The 15,508-nt window shown below is 39.3% G+C and overlaps 1 protein-coding gene across 1 annotated transcript in view; it reads left to right on the forward strand.

Annotated features, from left to right (window-relative positions):
- LOC139727503 (uncharacterized) overlaps window positions 1-15,508 on the forward strand; it is a 102,046-nt gene that overhangs the window by 44,295 nt on the left and 42,243 nt on the right. Inside the window, exons 26-35 of the mRNA XM_071638477.1 lie at window positions 128-459; window positions 1,093-1,233; window positions 3,794-3,910; window positions 5,487-5,618; window positions 7,028-7,369; window positions 9,603-9,752; window positions 11,876-11,986; window positions 13,058-13,177; window positions 14,289-14,417; window positions 14,569-14,910. Of these exons, the coding sequence (XP_071494578.1) occupies window positions 128-459; window positions 1,093-1,233; window positions 3,794-3,910; window positions 5,487-5,618; window positions 7,028-7,369; window positions 9,603-9,752; window positions 11,876-11,986; window positions 13,058-13,177; window positions 14,289-14,417; window positions 14,569-14,910 (1,916 nt within the window). The remainder of the gene's footprint in view (window positions 1-127; window positions 460-1,092; window positions 1,234-3,793; window positions 3,911-5,486; window positions 5,619-7,027; window positions 7,370-9,602; window positions 9,753-11,875; window positions 11,987-13,057; window positions 13,178-14,288; window positions 14,418-14,568; window positions 14,911-15,508) is intronic.

Consider the following 15,508-nt stretch of genomic DNA (forward strand, 5'->3'; position numbering starts at 1 on the left):
TCCAAGCCTCTTCTGCCCCCCTCCCCATACACGCACCACACCCTGTTTTGCAGTAGCTGAAAGATGACAACATTGAGGTTTCATCTTCTCATGCTTGCTCTTTGGTATGTAATGTAGAAGTTGTAAGCCTGGCCATGAATGAGCGCTACAACATCACCTCACCAAACTGGCCCGACACGCCCGACCCCAACATCTACCAACTCTGGCAGATCTCCGGACCCGAGGGCACCGTCATCCACTTCGACTTCCTGGACTACGACCTCGGGCTCCAGTCGTTCCTGGTCGTTTTCGATGGCCACGACGTCTCCAACCATTCGACGGCATTTGCCCACAGCTTCTACCGCTTCAATCCAGTCATCCTGTTGTCCCACGCAAATCAAGTTTCCATCGCCTATCACAGCGGGGAGTACGTGGGCACCAGGGGCTTCTATATCTCCATGGTAGCCGTAAATCCTGATCGTGAGTACCACCACTGATTTGTCCTTTCATCCACTCTTCTCCCCCCTGGCCCCCAACTCAGGCGGTCAACCGTACACATATGCTTGATTCAGATTCTTAGAGATACCCCCTTTAAGGATGGGAATGGATGAGGATTCAACCCCCTATCGCACCCTTTTGGAAGAGCTCTGAAGCAGCAAATTACCCCTGTCACGGACTTTGGGGGGTTTGAAACTAACCCTATTCAAAATCCCATTTCAGGATTATTCGGTTAAGATTTCCAAAGTGCCCGTAATTGAAAAAATTTGAGAAAAATACCAAAAGACCCCCTATTTCAATGATTTTTCAGGATTTTTTCCTCTGAATTGAGCCCCTGGAATATATCCCTTACCTGAAAGGTCAAGAACGTGCATGCGGTACAAATGACCACCTGAGTGGGGTCGGGGGCAAGAGTTTATCCCTGCCAAATTGACTGCACGAGGGAGATGTTCCAGATGGAGTAAAAACTAATTGCTATCCTTTGATGTCATGAATGACACTGCAGAGTAGATCTGACCGCATTTGCTGTCTCAGAATAATGTGACACATAGGGGGTTTTCACCATGGCACATAAAGAGTTTACCGGTATCAATTTATTTTCCGTCTATCTACCAGACCATCACCATCCGGACTGTGAGGACACAGCGTACCAGTGTGCTGAGGATGGGGAGTGTATCCCAGAGTATTACTACTGTGACGGTTTCTATGACTGCCTCACTGGAGATGATGAATATAACTGCACCTACCCAGAACGCGGTGAGTCACTTGATGTTGATTAAAGAGGAAATCCACCCCAAAATAAATAAACACTAAAAGAGAAAACAAAAATCCCTACAGAATGATCCAAAAATGACAAAAATTGAATATGAAAGAAGGAAGAATTGACATTTTGAAATTTCACATTTCTTTGGAAAACATTTCTTTACCAGTCCTTATGAATATTCAAGTGAGTGAATTGATGATGTCATGCCCTCACAATTTTTCATTTATGTTATATATGAAATTCGGAAAAATTGTTATTTTTAGCTAATACAGGTTAAAGCATATTCCCATACCAAAATATATCAGAGTTAACATTTATTCTTTTTTATTTTGAGTGGTTTTAAGGCAGGTTTTATATGTATACAGGCAAAATATTAGATTTTTTTTCCATTTCTGTATGTGAAATACGTAAGAAATTATGAGATCACGACATCGACTTGCTGATTTGAATACTGTAAAACATGATATATTCGCGGCATGAATTTTTCGCGAATTGGAACCGGCAGCCTTTTTCGTGGCATGAAATTTTCGTGGGTTAAAGTGCCACTGACGTTCAATGCATAATAGTGTAAACAAGGACTTTCGCGTGCATTTTAATTTCGCGAATCTTGGCGCTCGCGAAATTCGCGAAATTAAAGTGCACGCGAAAATTCCTCGTTTTACAGTATTCATAATGTCTGGTCAAGAAGTGTTTTTCCAAAAAAAATTTGAAATTTCAAAATGTCATAACTTCCTTATTTCTTATAAGATTTTGATCATTTTTGCACTGTTCTGCAAAGAATTTTTTTTTCTTTCTTATTAATACATAAAATTCAGGAGTGGATTTCTTCTTTAAAGTGCAAAGTCTTTGTGATGATGATCAGCCTCGAGCAAAGACTAACCAACCAGTGAAAACTTACTTATGGGACAAGATATTACAGATAATATGTCAAAATGTAGTATGATCACACAATAGATTGTGATGCCCAGATGCACGATTTCAACTGAATAATGTTGAAAATTGAGGGGAAGCTAAAAAAGCAAGACTTGTCATATACATTCACCTCAAAGCCATTATTAATACGGTACCCCAAAATGTTGCCTACGGAGAAATGTTATAACACATTGGACATAATCAACAAACTTAAAAACTGTTACGACGCCATATACAATAAGAGAAAATTTTCATTTTCATAGATGTGTGTTAACTCATGTTTTGAAAACTTGAAATTTATGAAAAATGCTTGCCACATACAATAGATACCGAGGCAATCTGTAAACAGTTTGTGGTATCTCTTGGGACGTAAAATCAAGAAAAATTGGTTCAGGTCGTTTTGAAATGGCTTCTCTGTCTGCCTGCTTAACCTCACCTGTATTGCCATTTTGCAGCATTTCATTTTATAATAGTGTAACTTGTCTATCTACGTCTCTTTGCCTGCGTGTCTGTTTGTCTGTGTGTCTGTCTGTCAGTCTCTTTTTGCTAGGCTCCTGAAAAAATCTATACAGTACTCTCCGCATAATCGGGTAGGCTCGGGCAGAGCGTTTCTTACCCGATTAAGCGGAGTACGCGATTAACAGAAGAACACGTCTTATTCACAATTGACACACACAATGTGTATGTACGTACATGCATTGTATGCTTAACACGCGTGCTTGCAATGCACATTTTACATACCTTACACTGGCTCAGTCACGAGCAATATTATGGATAAATATGTCGTCAGAAAGCTTTGTCGTTTGACTATAGACTCCTCGCTATTAAACACGCAGGCGTTTTCCGAAATGAACATGTCTCTTTGCGTGCACTAGTCACGTAGAACCTCGGGTTACTTTTCGAGAAGTGACTGGGGAAATGCAAAATTATGGAGCTGGTGAATGGCCTGATTTTCGTTGCAAACTTCTCACATTGTGAATGTTGTTTCAGAGCAAGGGAGGAGTGCAAGTGTGTTCAACTCCTGTCTGTCTAGGGATGCAGTTGTGAGTGCCAGCTACATGTGTAATGTTCGTTTACGTGTGGCAAGTCGGTACTGGTACATGTGTTTTCATGTTTAATCACTCCCCAAATGATCGGTCTTCTTTGCAAATCAAGCAGAGAATGCGATTAGCCGTGGAAAATTTGACATTCATGATTTCTTAAAGTTTTTATCTGCGATAAAATGTGGGTAGAAGTTAGATAAAATTATTTACCCATTTATGCGGAGAGGCAACCCGATTATCAGGTAATTTCAATGTGCATTGGAACTGATTTTGACATTACTACCCAATTAAACGGAGTACCCGTTTAAGCGATACCCGATTACGCGGAGAGTACAAAGGTCTCCCTTTGTAACATGACAAGACTTTTATTTCTTACATGGACACCATATAGAATGCTTATTGTCTGTCTTTGTGTGTGTCATATGTTGATAACCTAGATGTGTCTAACTGTGTCTCCTCATTCATGTGTCTGGGTAGTATCATTAGAAATTAGAAATTTAAGATCATGAGGAATTTTAAATTTATGATTGGTTATCTCTGTTTGTCTGTCTTTCTGACTTCGTTACTCAATCTGTGTCGATGATGTATTTTCCCGCAGGAACGTGTGGCACGTACTCCAGTGAGTACCAGTGTCAGGGTACAGACATCTGCATCCACGCTGACTTCCGCTGTGACTACAGATCCGACTGCCCCGAACACGATGACGAGTTCAACTGTAAGTGACTTTGGCCAGTTTTCTTTGAATTGGGTAATTATCTTATTGGTCAGTATTGAGACTTGGTAGCAACCTGGTGGCGACTCTGTAGTCTTTGCAGGTTGCAAAGATGTTTATGTATGTCGACTTGTGTTCAATTCCCAAATCACAGTACATGTAGATGTGCGGGGCTTGGATAACTACATTATGTACAGTCAAACCTGTCTTAGTGACTCCCTGTCTTTAGTGGCCACATGCCATATACAACCATTAAAAACAATTCCCTCCGAGAGATATGAAAGAACCTGTCTATAGCGGCCACCTGTCTATAATGGCTACATTTTTTCGTCTCCTTGGATGTGTGCTATAACATGTTTGACCATACATTATTTTGCCAAATAACGTCAAATGTATGCCGATTTAGAGTGTGCTGGCAAAACAGCATATCTCTGTAAACCGTTCTGCATATTGAAATGAAACATCATTATCTTACATTATTTTACCCTTAGTAAGACAAGAATGCTGCCCACTTCTTGGAGAAAATGTATCTTTAAGAATGATTCAACTTGAGAGAGATGAGACAACATTTACTACTGTCAAACCAGAGACATTCGGGGCATGAAATTTTCGGGAATTAGAGCTGACAGCCTTTTTTGCGGAATGAAATTTTTGCAAATTTTCACTGACATTCAGTGTATAATGTAGGAAAGAACTTTTGCATGCATTTAAATTTTGGGGAATCTTGCATGGCTTTTTGCAAACTTTCCAAAAAATTTCTGGTTTTACAGTTCTTTGCAACCGTAATGCTGAAAATCTTGGATGTATCTCAGAAGTACCCAAATAGACATATTGTCAGCTGACAACCAGAAAGGCGTTATTATATTCTTAGTTTTGAGCATGAATAAAAACAATGGTCAATTTTCAGGAAATAAAAAGTTTACTCAATCAAAGTGGGTAGATTTAATAGCATTGTTCCAAATATCGGGTAAAATAGTGCCCTTGTGGTTTAGATTTAGAACATTTTACTGGAAATGAAAATGATGTAAGATTGCCATTATAATATACAGAGGAGATCAACCTCTGAAATGCAATACCAATAACTTAAAGGGACTGTACAGTACTGGTTGAGGTAAGGGATTCATATTTTGAACATTTCCAAGTGAGATAATGAGAAACCTCTCATGAAATTTGAAAGAGCATGTAATTTTAAAAAGGATTCAACGTTTATTTGATGAAGATTGGTTCTGAAATGGCTGAGATATCCAAAAAAGTGATAATGATAAAAGGCGACATGCCACAACTTTATTAGGATCTCTTTGTTTCACCTTGTTTTTGGATATCTCAGCCATTTCAAAACCGATTTTCATCAAATAAACTTTTGATACCCTTTAGAATTGCATGCTCTTTGACATCTCATAGAGTGGTTTCTGAATATCTCGCAAAACGTTAAAAGCTAAATCCTCACCTCGACCAGAACTGTACACACTCTTTGATTCCCCAAATTGCAATTACACCCTTCTGGTTCTCAGTCGACGATATGTTATTCTGCCAAATCATTGCCTTTATGTACCTTCCTGTCTCTGTGTATTCCTGCCAGGTATGTGTAAAGAAGGAGAATTCTCATGCCCGGGCACTGGCCAGTGTCTCCCGGCTCACCTTGTCTGTGATTTTTACTACGACTGTATCAACAGCACAGCGGACGAACTTGCCTGCCCAGAACCTGAGCTAAGTTAGTACTTGCTAGTATGTCTCAAAAACTAGAGGGGGGAAATCATTTTGAGGCAATTTGCTGATTTTAGATGTTCATTGTGTTCTGATTGAGTCATTCTATTTTTTTTTCTACATGTGTAAAGTTTGGAAGCATGAAAGTTAGTGTAAGTTGTATTCAAAAAAAGTTCTGTACACCAAAAATTTGTTTTCCCATTTTAACCTGGGTTTTTTCAGTTTTCCAAGGGAGAAGTTTATAGCAGCATTGGTGAAAATCAAACTTTTATGAAACTTGAAGAAAATTGGTCAAAAGTAGAAGTGTAGATTTGATGCACTCCATCTTAATCATGAATCAAAAGTGATTAAAGGGTGTATTAAATTATTTATGAGTATTGTAAGTGATAGAAAGCACAGAAACAGCTTTTTGAACAGTCCTGAAAATCCTTGAATCCCCTTAACCCATTGAGGACGGTTTGATTTTGCTACAACAAGCATTTTCCATAGAAGCTTGCCCGAGTATACTCGGGACTCGTCTTCAATGGGTTAAACCAGCTTGTTTGAAAGCCTGCCTTTCTGGAACGTCGCTGTCACTTCTGTTATTATCATTCATTTTACCAAGCAATACACTACTGTATACGCCGAATATTTCGCGAGGTTTTTATTTTTGGGAATTTCGCGAGTCAGGTGCTATTTGCGAATTAAAGACATGGAAAATCTCCGTTTAGTACAGGAATCCACGATCGCGAATTTAACCACTTGCGAAATCATTGGGGATTCCCGATTCGCGAAAATTTAGACTCGCGAAATATATGGTGTATACTGTATATTAGTACCATTACAGTGCATAACAATGCAATACAATACAATACAATACATTGCATAACACAGTGAAATGACACAGGACACTTAAGAAAGAAAACATTTTGGAATAAACTATTTGCAAAAGCAAATATGGAAAATTAGAGCAGTATGTTGTGAAAGTGTTTGAAACTATAGTCTCCTGGAAAGCTGATTTTATCACTTTTCTGCCTAAGTCTGACAAATAAAACTGATGTGCATATAATCTACTAGTATATTTCTTTATAAATTAGTGTGTCAAATTAGTGCCTGGAAATGTCCAGTCAAATGATTTTGATTTCAGTTTTATCAATCTTTGCACACTTTCTATTCGTGTGTCCCCATGTCTTTACCATTATGTATGGCTCATTTGTTTTTAAGCGTAAGGATAGCAAATAGTAATTACCATCATGAAGGTTTATCTATCGTAGAGATTGGCTGGTCATTATGCAATGAGACATGAGTCAGATGTCTTCATATCTTTGAGGCATCTTCAGTTTGGCTTATACTTCAAATATTTTTGAGTGGCCTCTTCATGCCAGTGCTTGTGACAATGAAGACCAAAAGAAATGCTCTGTTTTTTTCTCCTCGTAGTGCTCTACCAGCCGAACGAAACGCAGATAATCACCATCCAGTCTCCTAACTACCCCAACAACTACGATGCGAGGTCGTACATCATCTACCTGTTGCAGGGGCCGCAAGATTACCGCTTCATAGTCCGTTTCGACGAGTACGATGTCGACTGGAAGGGTTTCCTGGCTTTCGGCTCCACTCTCGACTATGACGACCATGACAACGCCTTCTCAGTGTACAATCACCATGACGAACCCAACATGCTGTACACGCCTACAAATACCTTTTACATCCAGTTTTATGGTGGCCCATACGGCAGGTCGCGGGGGTTCCAGTTGACTGTGCAGGCCGTTTCAATTGAAGGTATGCCATGTTTGTTGAACAAATAGGAGTTGAATGCCCAGAAACTATGTTTTACTTTTAACCCTATTCCAACTGGGGGAGGGGGGGGGGTCAAATTGACCCCCCCCCTTGACATTTCGCTCCACGATTCCGCAACGCGCACAGATTTTGCCACGTCGTTTCATGAGTTTCTTCATTGAAATCTCCCGCATATTTTGAGACCAAATTTGCGACGTCCGGGTATACCGTTCTGAAGTTACGTAATGTTTTGCATATGCATGTCAACCCCAAAACAGCTCAATTTTATGATATCGTGTGCAAATCCAATGCAAATTGTGTTTTTTTGTTAAATTGATATAAGATAGATTATTTCAACTTTTAACCATTGAAATAAATCAATTCTAGTGTAGATAAGCATGAAAAAGTGCCTGCAACAAATTTTGGCAAAAAAACAATAAAAAACAAAAGGTCAAAAAAACATTAAAATACATAAGTAATTAACAAAACAATAAAAAACAAAAGAAATTGATTTTTTATTGTGCTATTTTTTACAAGAACTTAGTTTGATGTGTCTTGAGGACAGTCTTTTTAATGGAGTTATAGGTGAAAATATGATTTCATGCGTAAATTTGCATAATTAATTTGCTAGAAATAGAAAACCAATATTTTTCTATAGTATAACCATGTAATCTTGTAGTTGACATCTGGCTCTATCTTCAGGTAAAATTTTTTGCGGCGATCAAGCGAACGGCGGCTGAGATCTGAAGGGGGGGTCAAATTGACCCCCCCCCCCTCAGTAAAAACTTGGTCTCAAATAGCCCAGTTACAGGTTGTAGAATAGGGTTAAGTCGAGTTGCATGCTTGACATTAACTTGCCACACGTCTATACATGTATTTGGGTGTGTAGAGATCTGTCTATTTGTCTGAAGAGATTCAAGTATATCAAGCCTGGCTCAAACTTTAACCTTTCTGTGAATGTCCTGTGCATCTATCCCTTCATGTTTAATCATTTTCTTTGGTTTGTAGACAGATGGCCGGATTCCTTTTCAATCATGACATTGACATTTGTATTCTGATGTTTATGTTTATGTGACAGGTCCCCACAAAAACCTGAAAAAATAAGTCACCAAATATAGACAATTTTAGTTCTGTCATCATTAACCGGTTGAGGATGGGCTGATTTTTGCGACAACAAGCATTTCTCATAGACACCTGCCCAAGTATACTCTGGACTAGTCTTCAACAGGTTATTACCTTTCCACACCCTAGGCTTTGCAGTGACGCACAATTGTCCCACCCTATTTCTCAACTCGTTATTCTGTGTATTTCAAGGCTTTCCTGTCTGCAGGTATATTGATAATGCCTGGTGGCAGGTTGCATGTGATGATGATAGAGAATTCAATGACTCCAGCTAAATCCAATGCAATCCAGTGTATTCCATTGCAATCCAATGCACTCCAATACAACCCATTTAATTCCAGTCCATCAAGTCCAATTCAATCCAATCCATTCAATTCAGTCCAGTCCTGTCCATCCAATCCAATCCATTTTGATCCATTCTAATCCATCCAATTCCAGTCAATTCCATCTAATCCAGTTCAATCCAATCTAGTCCAATCCAATCCAATCCAATCCAATCCAATCCAATCCAATCCAATCCAATCCAATCCAATCCAATCCAATCCATCCAATCCAATGCACTTTAATATATCTAATACAGTCCAATCATTTCAGTCCAATCCAATCCATCCAATGCAATCCAATCCCATGCAGTCCATCCAATCAAATCCTATTGAATGCAATAAGAATTCAATGCACTCCAATCCAAGTCAATCCAGTCCCCTCCAATCCAGTCCAATCCATCCAATGAAATGCATTCTAATGCAGTCCATCCAATCCATCTAATACAATCCAATCAATTCAATCCAATCCAGTCCAATCCAATCCCATCTAATCCAATCCATCCAGTCCAATCTCCATCCAATGCAATGCAATCCAGTGCAGTCCATCCAATCAAATCCTATCCAATGCAATGCACTCCAAACCAGTCTAGTCCAGTCCAATACAGTCCAATCCAACCCATTCTAATCTAATCCATTCCAATCCAAGCCAATTTAATCCATCTAATACAATCTGATCCAATCCAGTCCAGTCCAATCCATGTAAATCCAATGCAATCCATCCCCATCCAGTCCATTCAATCAAATCATTCCAAATCAATCCAATCTCACTTGTTCTTGGGTACATTTTCTAGATGTTCCCACACAGCCCCCGGTGCCAACTTGCCCTGCAGGGGACTTCACCTGTTTCGATGGCACCTGTCTACCAGGAATCTTTGAGTGTGATGGTCTTACGGACTGTTCCCCCCAGGGGGAAGATGAGCACAAGTGTTTCGCCAGTGGAGGTGAGATTTTCAAGTCCATCTAATTTGAACTGATGGTTTAGTTTTGGTTGAGATGGGATATTTGAATTTAAACGTTTTTAAGATATTTAGAAAGCTTTTCTGAAATATTAAAGAGCTTTAAGTAATGTAATTATTACAGGAATTTAAAGTTTATAGGTTTTGAAATGGCTGGAATATAAAAAGGAAAATGAAGCTTTGATTTTAGATATCTCAGCCATTTCAAAACCAATTTTTATCAAATATACTTTGAATTCCTCGAAGAACTGTGTGCTCATTTATATTCTATAAGAGATTTCTCATCATCCCACAAACAGTTGGAAACGTAAAGCCCCGTCTCAACCAAAACTATGCCATCCATATAAGTTCCAGGCTAGTTGAGTTGTCATTGGAAAAAGAGCTTGCCTATGGTCAGATTACACAGCACAATGTGTAAAAAGCACACATCTACATTTGCTACTCAGAGAACAAACCATCAATGTGACCCTGCATTACAAAACCAACAAAAAGTCACTGGACAAGGATTTTTACTTCAGGGCAGATTCTGAAATAGCAGACACTCACCTTGGAAATGTTGTATAACTCAATACAACTGCACCTTCCCAACCTGTCTAGATATTGGAAAGAAAGTATACGCTCTGGAAAAGTCCTTACTGAGAATAGAAGCTTTGAAGGTTAGGGTCTAAACGAGGACTTAATCTCACCAAATTACCCCCTGTGCAATAAATGAGACAAAAAACAGGATGTTAAACTCTTTTAGTAACCACAATGAAGGAATTATTCAATTAAGCTCAAGTTTTTCACATTCATTAAAGTAGATTCTGTCTATGTTGATGCAAATACTAATGTTCAACACAGTTCTAAGCGCTAACATTTCAAAAGTTATGAGATTAGAAAGTGATCAGTTTTTATAGGGTTTTTATCAAATGAAAAGGGGTCTGCCAGACATGCATGTACCTGATAACACCATTCTAAAAAAATAGTGTTCTGTTAAAAACTGCTAAAAACATAATGAGATCACTTCATTGGTTACCAGTCAAAGATCGCATTATTTTAAAGATTTTACTTCTGACTTTCCATTGCATTCAGGGCGCTGCTCCTCAGTATAACATTGACTTACTCCATAGTTACATCCCTGCTAGATCTCTACGCTCAACCAACTCCGGTTCTCTGATAATTCCAAGATTCACTACAATATGGGGCACACATGCCTTTGGCCATGCTGCTCCCACCTTATGGAATAACTTACCTTCAGCCATAAAAAAATTGTTCTTCATCAGACTCCTTTAAAAGCAGTCTAAAAACTCACTTGTTTAAAGCCTCAATTTGATTACTCATTACATGTATTTGATATTTGTATATTTTTTATCTCCTTCACTTTCTCTTCCTTCCGCGCCTAGAGCACTCAGCAGAGTGGATTTGGCGCTTTATTAATCATATCAATTATTATTATTATTATTATTAGAATTGCCCTTCCAGAAAATATGAAAAAAAATGACTAGGTTCACCCATTTCATCTGTTTTAAGTCCCCAAGCAAAATCAGGTTTACACAAGACTCATACTTGCCAACTAATAAGATTTTATCAGATTTGGTAAGATTTTTTACATTAAAAATAGCAAAATAAGATTTTCTGTCAGAGTAATAAGATTTTTAAAAATATCTAGATATACCTTTCATGTGTATTTTCTGGAGATTTGACTGAAAGTAAGATTTTTAACTTCAGTTTGCATATGAAATAAGATTTGTGCAATCCACGAGTAAGATATTTCATCTTGAAATGTTGGCAGGTATGAAGACTTGGTGTAAAATATCACTTGTCTGATTCACTCTATTTATAAAAGCCAACATGAAATTTGGTGCAGACTTGCATTGTAATGCCACAATCTCTTCCCCCCTCTTTCTTCTTCTTCGTCTGATTAAGTCTGTCTCCTTCAATAGGCTGAAGATTCTTGCAGACTGTGCTGTTTACATTATTCAGTTTATTTACAGATATTTACAAGCACATAACAAATTTGAAGAAAATAATTAGCCGCTGTGATCAACTGTTAGTCGGTTACGGAATGATCCCACAGATGGCGCTGAAACAATTCCCGACAACAATTTCCTACACCATTCATTCTTCAGGTGGCTGCAGGTCACACCAATTCACCTGTAACAATGGTCAGTGTATCCATAGCGACTGGCGATGTGATGGCAGCAATGACTGCTCTCAGGGGGAGGATGAGGAAGGCTGCCGTGAGTATACAGGATTTACTACAAACGCAATAATTATATTTTAATATTTGCAAACAGGTGAAATTATCAACTCTGATGATAACATGACTTCAACGTGCATGTGTACATGTACTGGTATGCGGTACCTACATGTGTATAGCGTTAATATCACATTACTATTTGTTATGATGCTAAGTTATCATCACATAACCCACAGGGGTGGATCCAGGAATTCCATAAAGGGGTTGGGGGGGGGGGGGGGCTGAAGGGGTGGGGCACATTTACTATATTACAATGAGAGCGCACACGCCCCCATTTATCATTTTATTTCTTTTGTTTGCACAAAAAATTTAGGGCTGGGAGTGCACGCCTGATGTGCCCCCGCGTTGATCCGCCACTGCACCACACACACATACATAATCAAAACTTGTCACATTCTGGCACTGTGCCAATGGTAATTGAAAGACAAGTCCCGTCACTTCACACAGTGAAATGGGAAAAGCAGAGGCTTCAACCCCATGCACCTTCTGATCTGGAGATTCTCCCCCCTGAAACCCCTACCAAACGGGAGACTCCAAGTTGATGTGCGCGAAGCGCCAAGTTCCTTGTGGCCGGGGTCCACCTCTAGGGTTCTAGATGTTATCTCTTGCTATAATAATAAGGCTTATTTTTCAACATACAATGACACTATAGTAAGAAATCATATCAAGCGGGAGAAATTAAAGCTTAAACGGGAGAACAGGAGATTTTGCAAAAATGGGCTTTTGGCGGGAGATCTCTTGTCGAAAGCGGGAGAGTTGGAGTCTGTGGGAAAGTATCAGTTCTTGTGGCATCAATGTCTGAACAGTACTATCTGGACACTATATGTATTAAGTACAGCTGTACAGGTGTACGATATGTGAGTGTACTTACTCTCGAAGTAAAGAGCAAAATATAACATTCAGTGTTATGCCCTCATGCCAAACAAAAACTTTTACATTTGGCATTTGACACGAATGATAGAAATATTCCACTTTGAGTCAAAGCGGTAAAATGGAAGGAAAACTCTTGTTTTGCCTGATAACTTCTGTCATTTCTTCCACACACCTGCAGCATTCCAGTGCTTTGGGGTTGGTCAATACACCTGTGTGGAGAGTGAGCAATGCATCCCATCCTTCTTCCAGTGTGACTATTACCCAGACTGCACCTTTGGGGAAGACGAGACTGACTGTGGTGAGTAGGATTCACCCTTTATGTGCCCAGGGGGGTGTTTCACGAAGAATTTAAAGTCAAACTTATAATTAAAGATTGACTAAAAATTATGGTATGCCAGTGGTTTCCTTGTTCAGTTTTATTTGCCTAATCACCACCCACTTCACATTATCATTATTGTTTACGGAATCATTCCTTTGTTATTTATTTTACCTTGTATTATCAATGGTACCATGAAAAAAGTCTTGAAAATCTTCATTTTCATTAAAAAGTTGAGCAACATTGAAGATACATACAGCATACCATGATTTTTAGTCAATCTTAAATTTCAAGATTAACTTGGGTTCTGTGTGAAACAGGCCCCAGGCATGGAGCTTGACTGGCCAAGCTTGAATTATCAGTGTCATGTAATCCATCCAAATGAGATCTTTGTAGAGTCAGCAAGCACACTCTGGTGTAGCAATGTACTTTCAGTCCAGTAGAGCTACCATAGTCAAATGAGATGGGCTCTGGAGATTAAGTTGTATGGGCCATTAGATTCCAGATATTGTTGCCAGTTGGTCAAGAGAGCTGTCCAGCATGCCTTCCAGTTACCAGACGTTGTAGCGATCATCAAGTACAGAACAGATTGACCATCTTGGCTCTGACCATAGCTTTATGATTAAATGCATGTATCTAGTATGGTTTCTTAATTTCCAGAAGATGAATTTTGAAGTATGTGTATGTGTGTATCAGTTTTGATTAAAATTGAATATGTCCACATCTCATTGACTTAGAATGGAAATGACAGTAGACTTCAACATACTAAGCATGAATCAGGCTATTATAAGGGCAGATAATTTTGATTATTAAAAAGTTCTGATTGCCCCAGAATCTCCCTGCATAGGTTGCTGTCCCCAATCAGACTGCTACATTACAGGCTGCTTCATGTTTGTGTGAAGACATGAATAGAATTGATATGGCTGGAGTAAGCTCTCTATATCAAGCTGACATTCAGGCCTTGGTCCATGATATCCAAAATGATGTTGTGAGCGTTGCATAATTTAGTCGCCTTCTCTCAAAAAGCATTTGTTTGAACAGTTGAGAAAAACCCAGATGCTTTAATTTGTCTTTCTTCTCAAACATTTTTCAGGAGAGTGCACCGAGGGTTACTTCAATTGTTCAGATGGGGCCTGCGTACCAGACTACTATGTGTGCGATGCTTACTACGACTGCTTGACGAGAGCTGATGAGATGAACTGTGGGACTCCCATGAACACTAGTAATATGGCACCTTCAAATTACATGAGTGACATTGTCTTAATTTGGCCATCTTTAGTTTCAATGGCAACTTTCATCAGTTATGCCTTCTGTTCATTGAGATATAATGACATAGCAATCAAGTCTATAGCTATGTTCTGTCTCTCTCACAGATCACATTGTGCTAGAGGAAGGGGAACAGCATCAAATCCAGTCTCCAGGCTACCCGAATATGCACGACTCCCTTTGCTACTACCTTTGGATAGTCATGGTTCCCGAGGGATTGTATGTCCACGTCATCTTCCAAGCCTTCTCCGTCAGCATCCACACTTACATGTCCCTCGGCAGCGGCTCGGACCCGGATAATACCACCACCCGGTTCGCCGTGTACTACCACCGCACTGCACCCAGGGAGACAGTCATCCCTAGCAGCGTGGCTTGGATCGAATACCACTGTGGGGTGTATGGAGATGGTCGCGGATTTGACGTGATCATCAGACCTACAAACATTAGCAGTGAGCCATTATCCCTTCCTTCTTTACAGGAAAATTTGTTGCCACTCTACTTCTTTACTGCAATCTTCATGCAAGTTTTTGCTTATGATTGATGTGGACCACTTTCGTTTTTCTGTCATAACATTCCTTGTTGCTACCACTTTTAATTCTCCTTGGCATCTCAATTATTTGATTGGTGCAACATATTCAAAGTGTACTGCTGTTAAGTCTATGGGTGCATTTATCAACTCTTTTTCTCGGCAGAAACAGGTTTTCCAAACAGCTTTCAAGGAATTTTTACGAGTTGATAAACACAAAGCTGTTTTGAAAGCCCTTTCGGAAAGCCTTTTGGAAAGAGTGCGTTTATCATCTCTCCTTTTCTCGGCAGAAACAGGTTTTCCAAACAGCCTTCAAGGAATTTTTACGAGTTGATAAACGCAAAGCTGTTTTGAAAGCCCTTTCAGAAAGCCTTTTCGAAAGCCACAAATTTGTGGCTTTCCAAACAGGTTTCCTAAACAGGTTTTCAGAAAGCTGTTTGTAAAAGCCTTTTGAGTTGATAAACTACAAAGCATGGCTTTGTAGTATTGTACTGCAGTTACGAACAATGCATGCCTTATAT

Source organism: Diadema antillarum, unplaced genomic scaffold (assembly GCF_040938485.1).
Source record: "Diadema antillarum isolate AM-2024a unplaced genomic scaffold, OU_Dant_1.0 seq00000134_RagTag, whole genome shotgun sequence".
NCBI lineage: Eukaryota > Metazoa > Echinodermata > Echinoidea > Diadematoida > Diadematidae > Diadema > Diadema antillarum.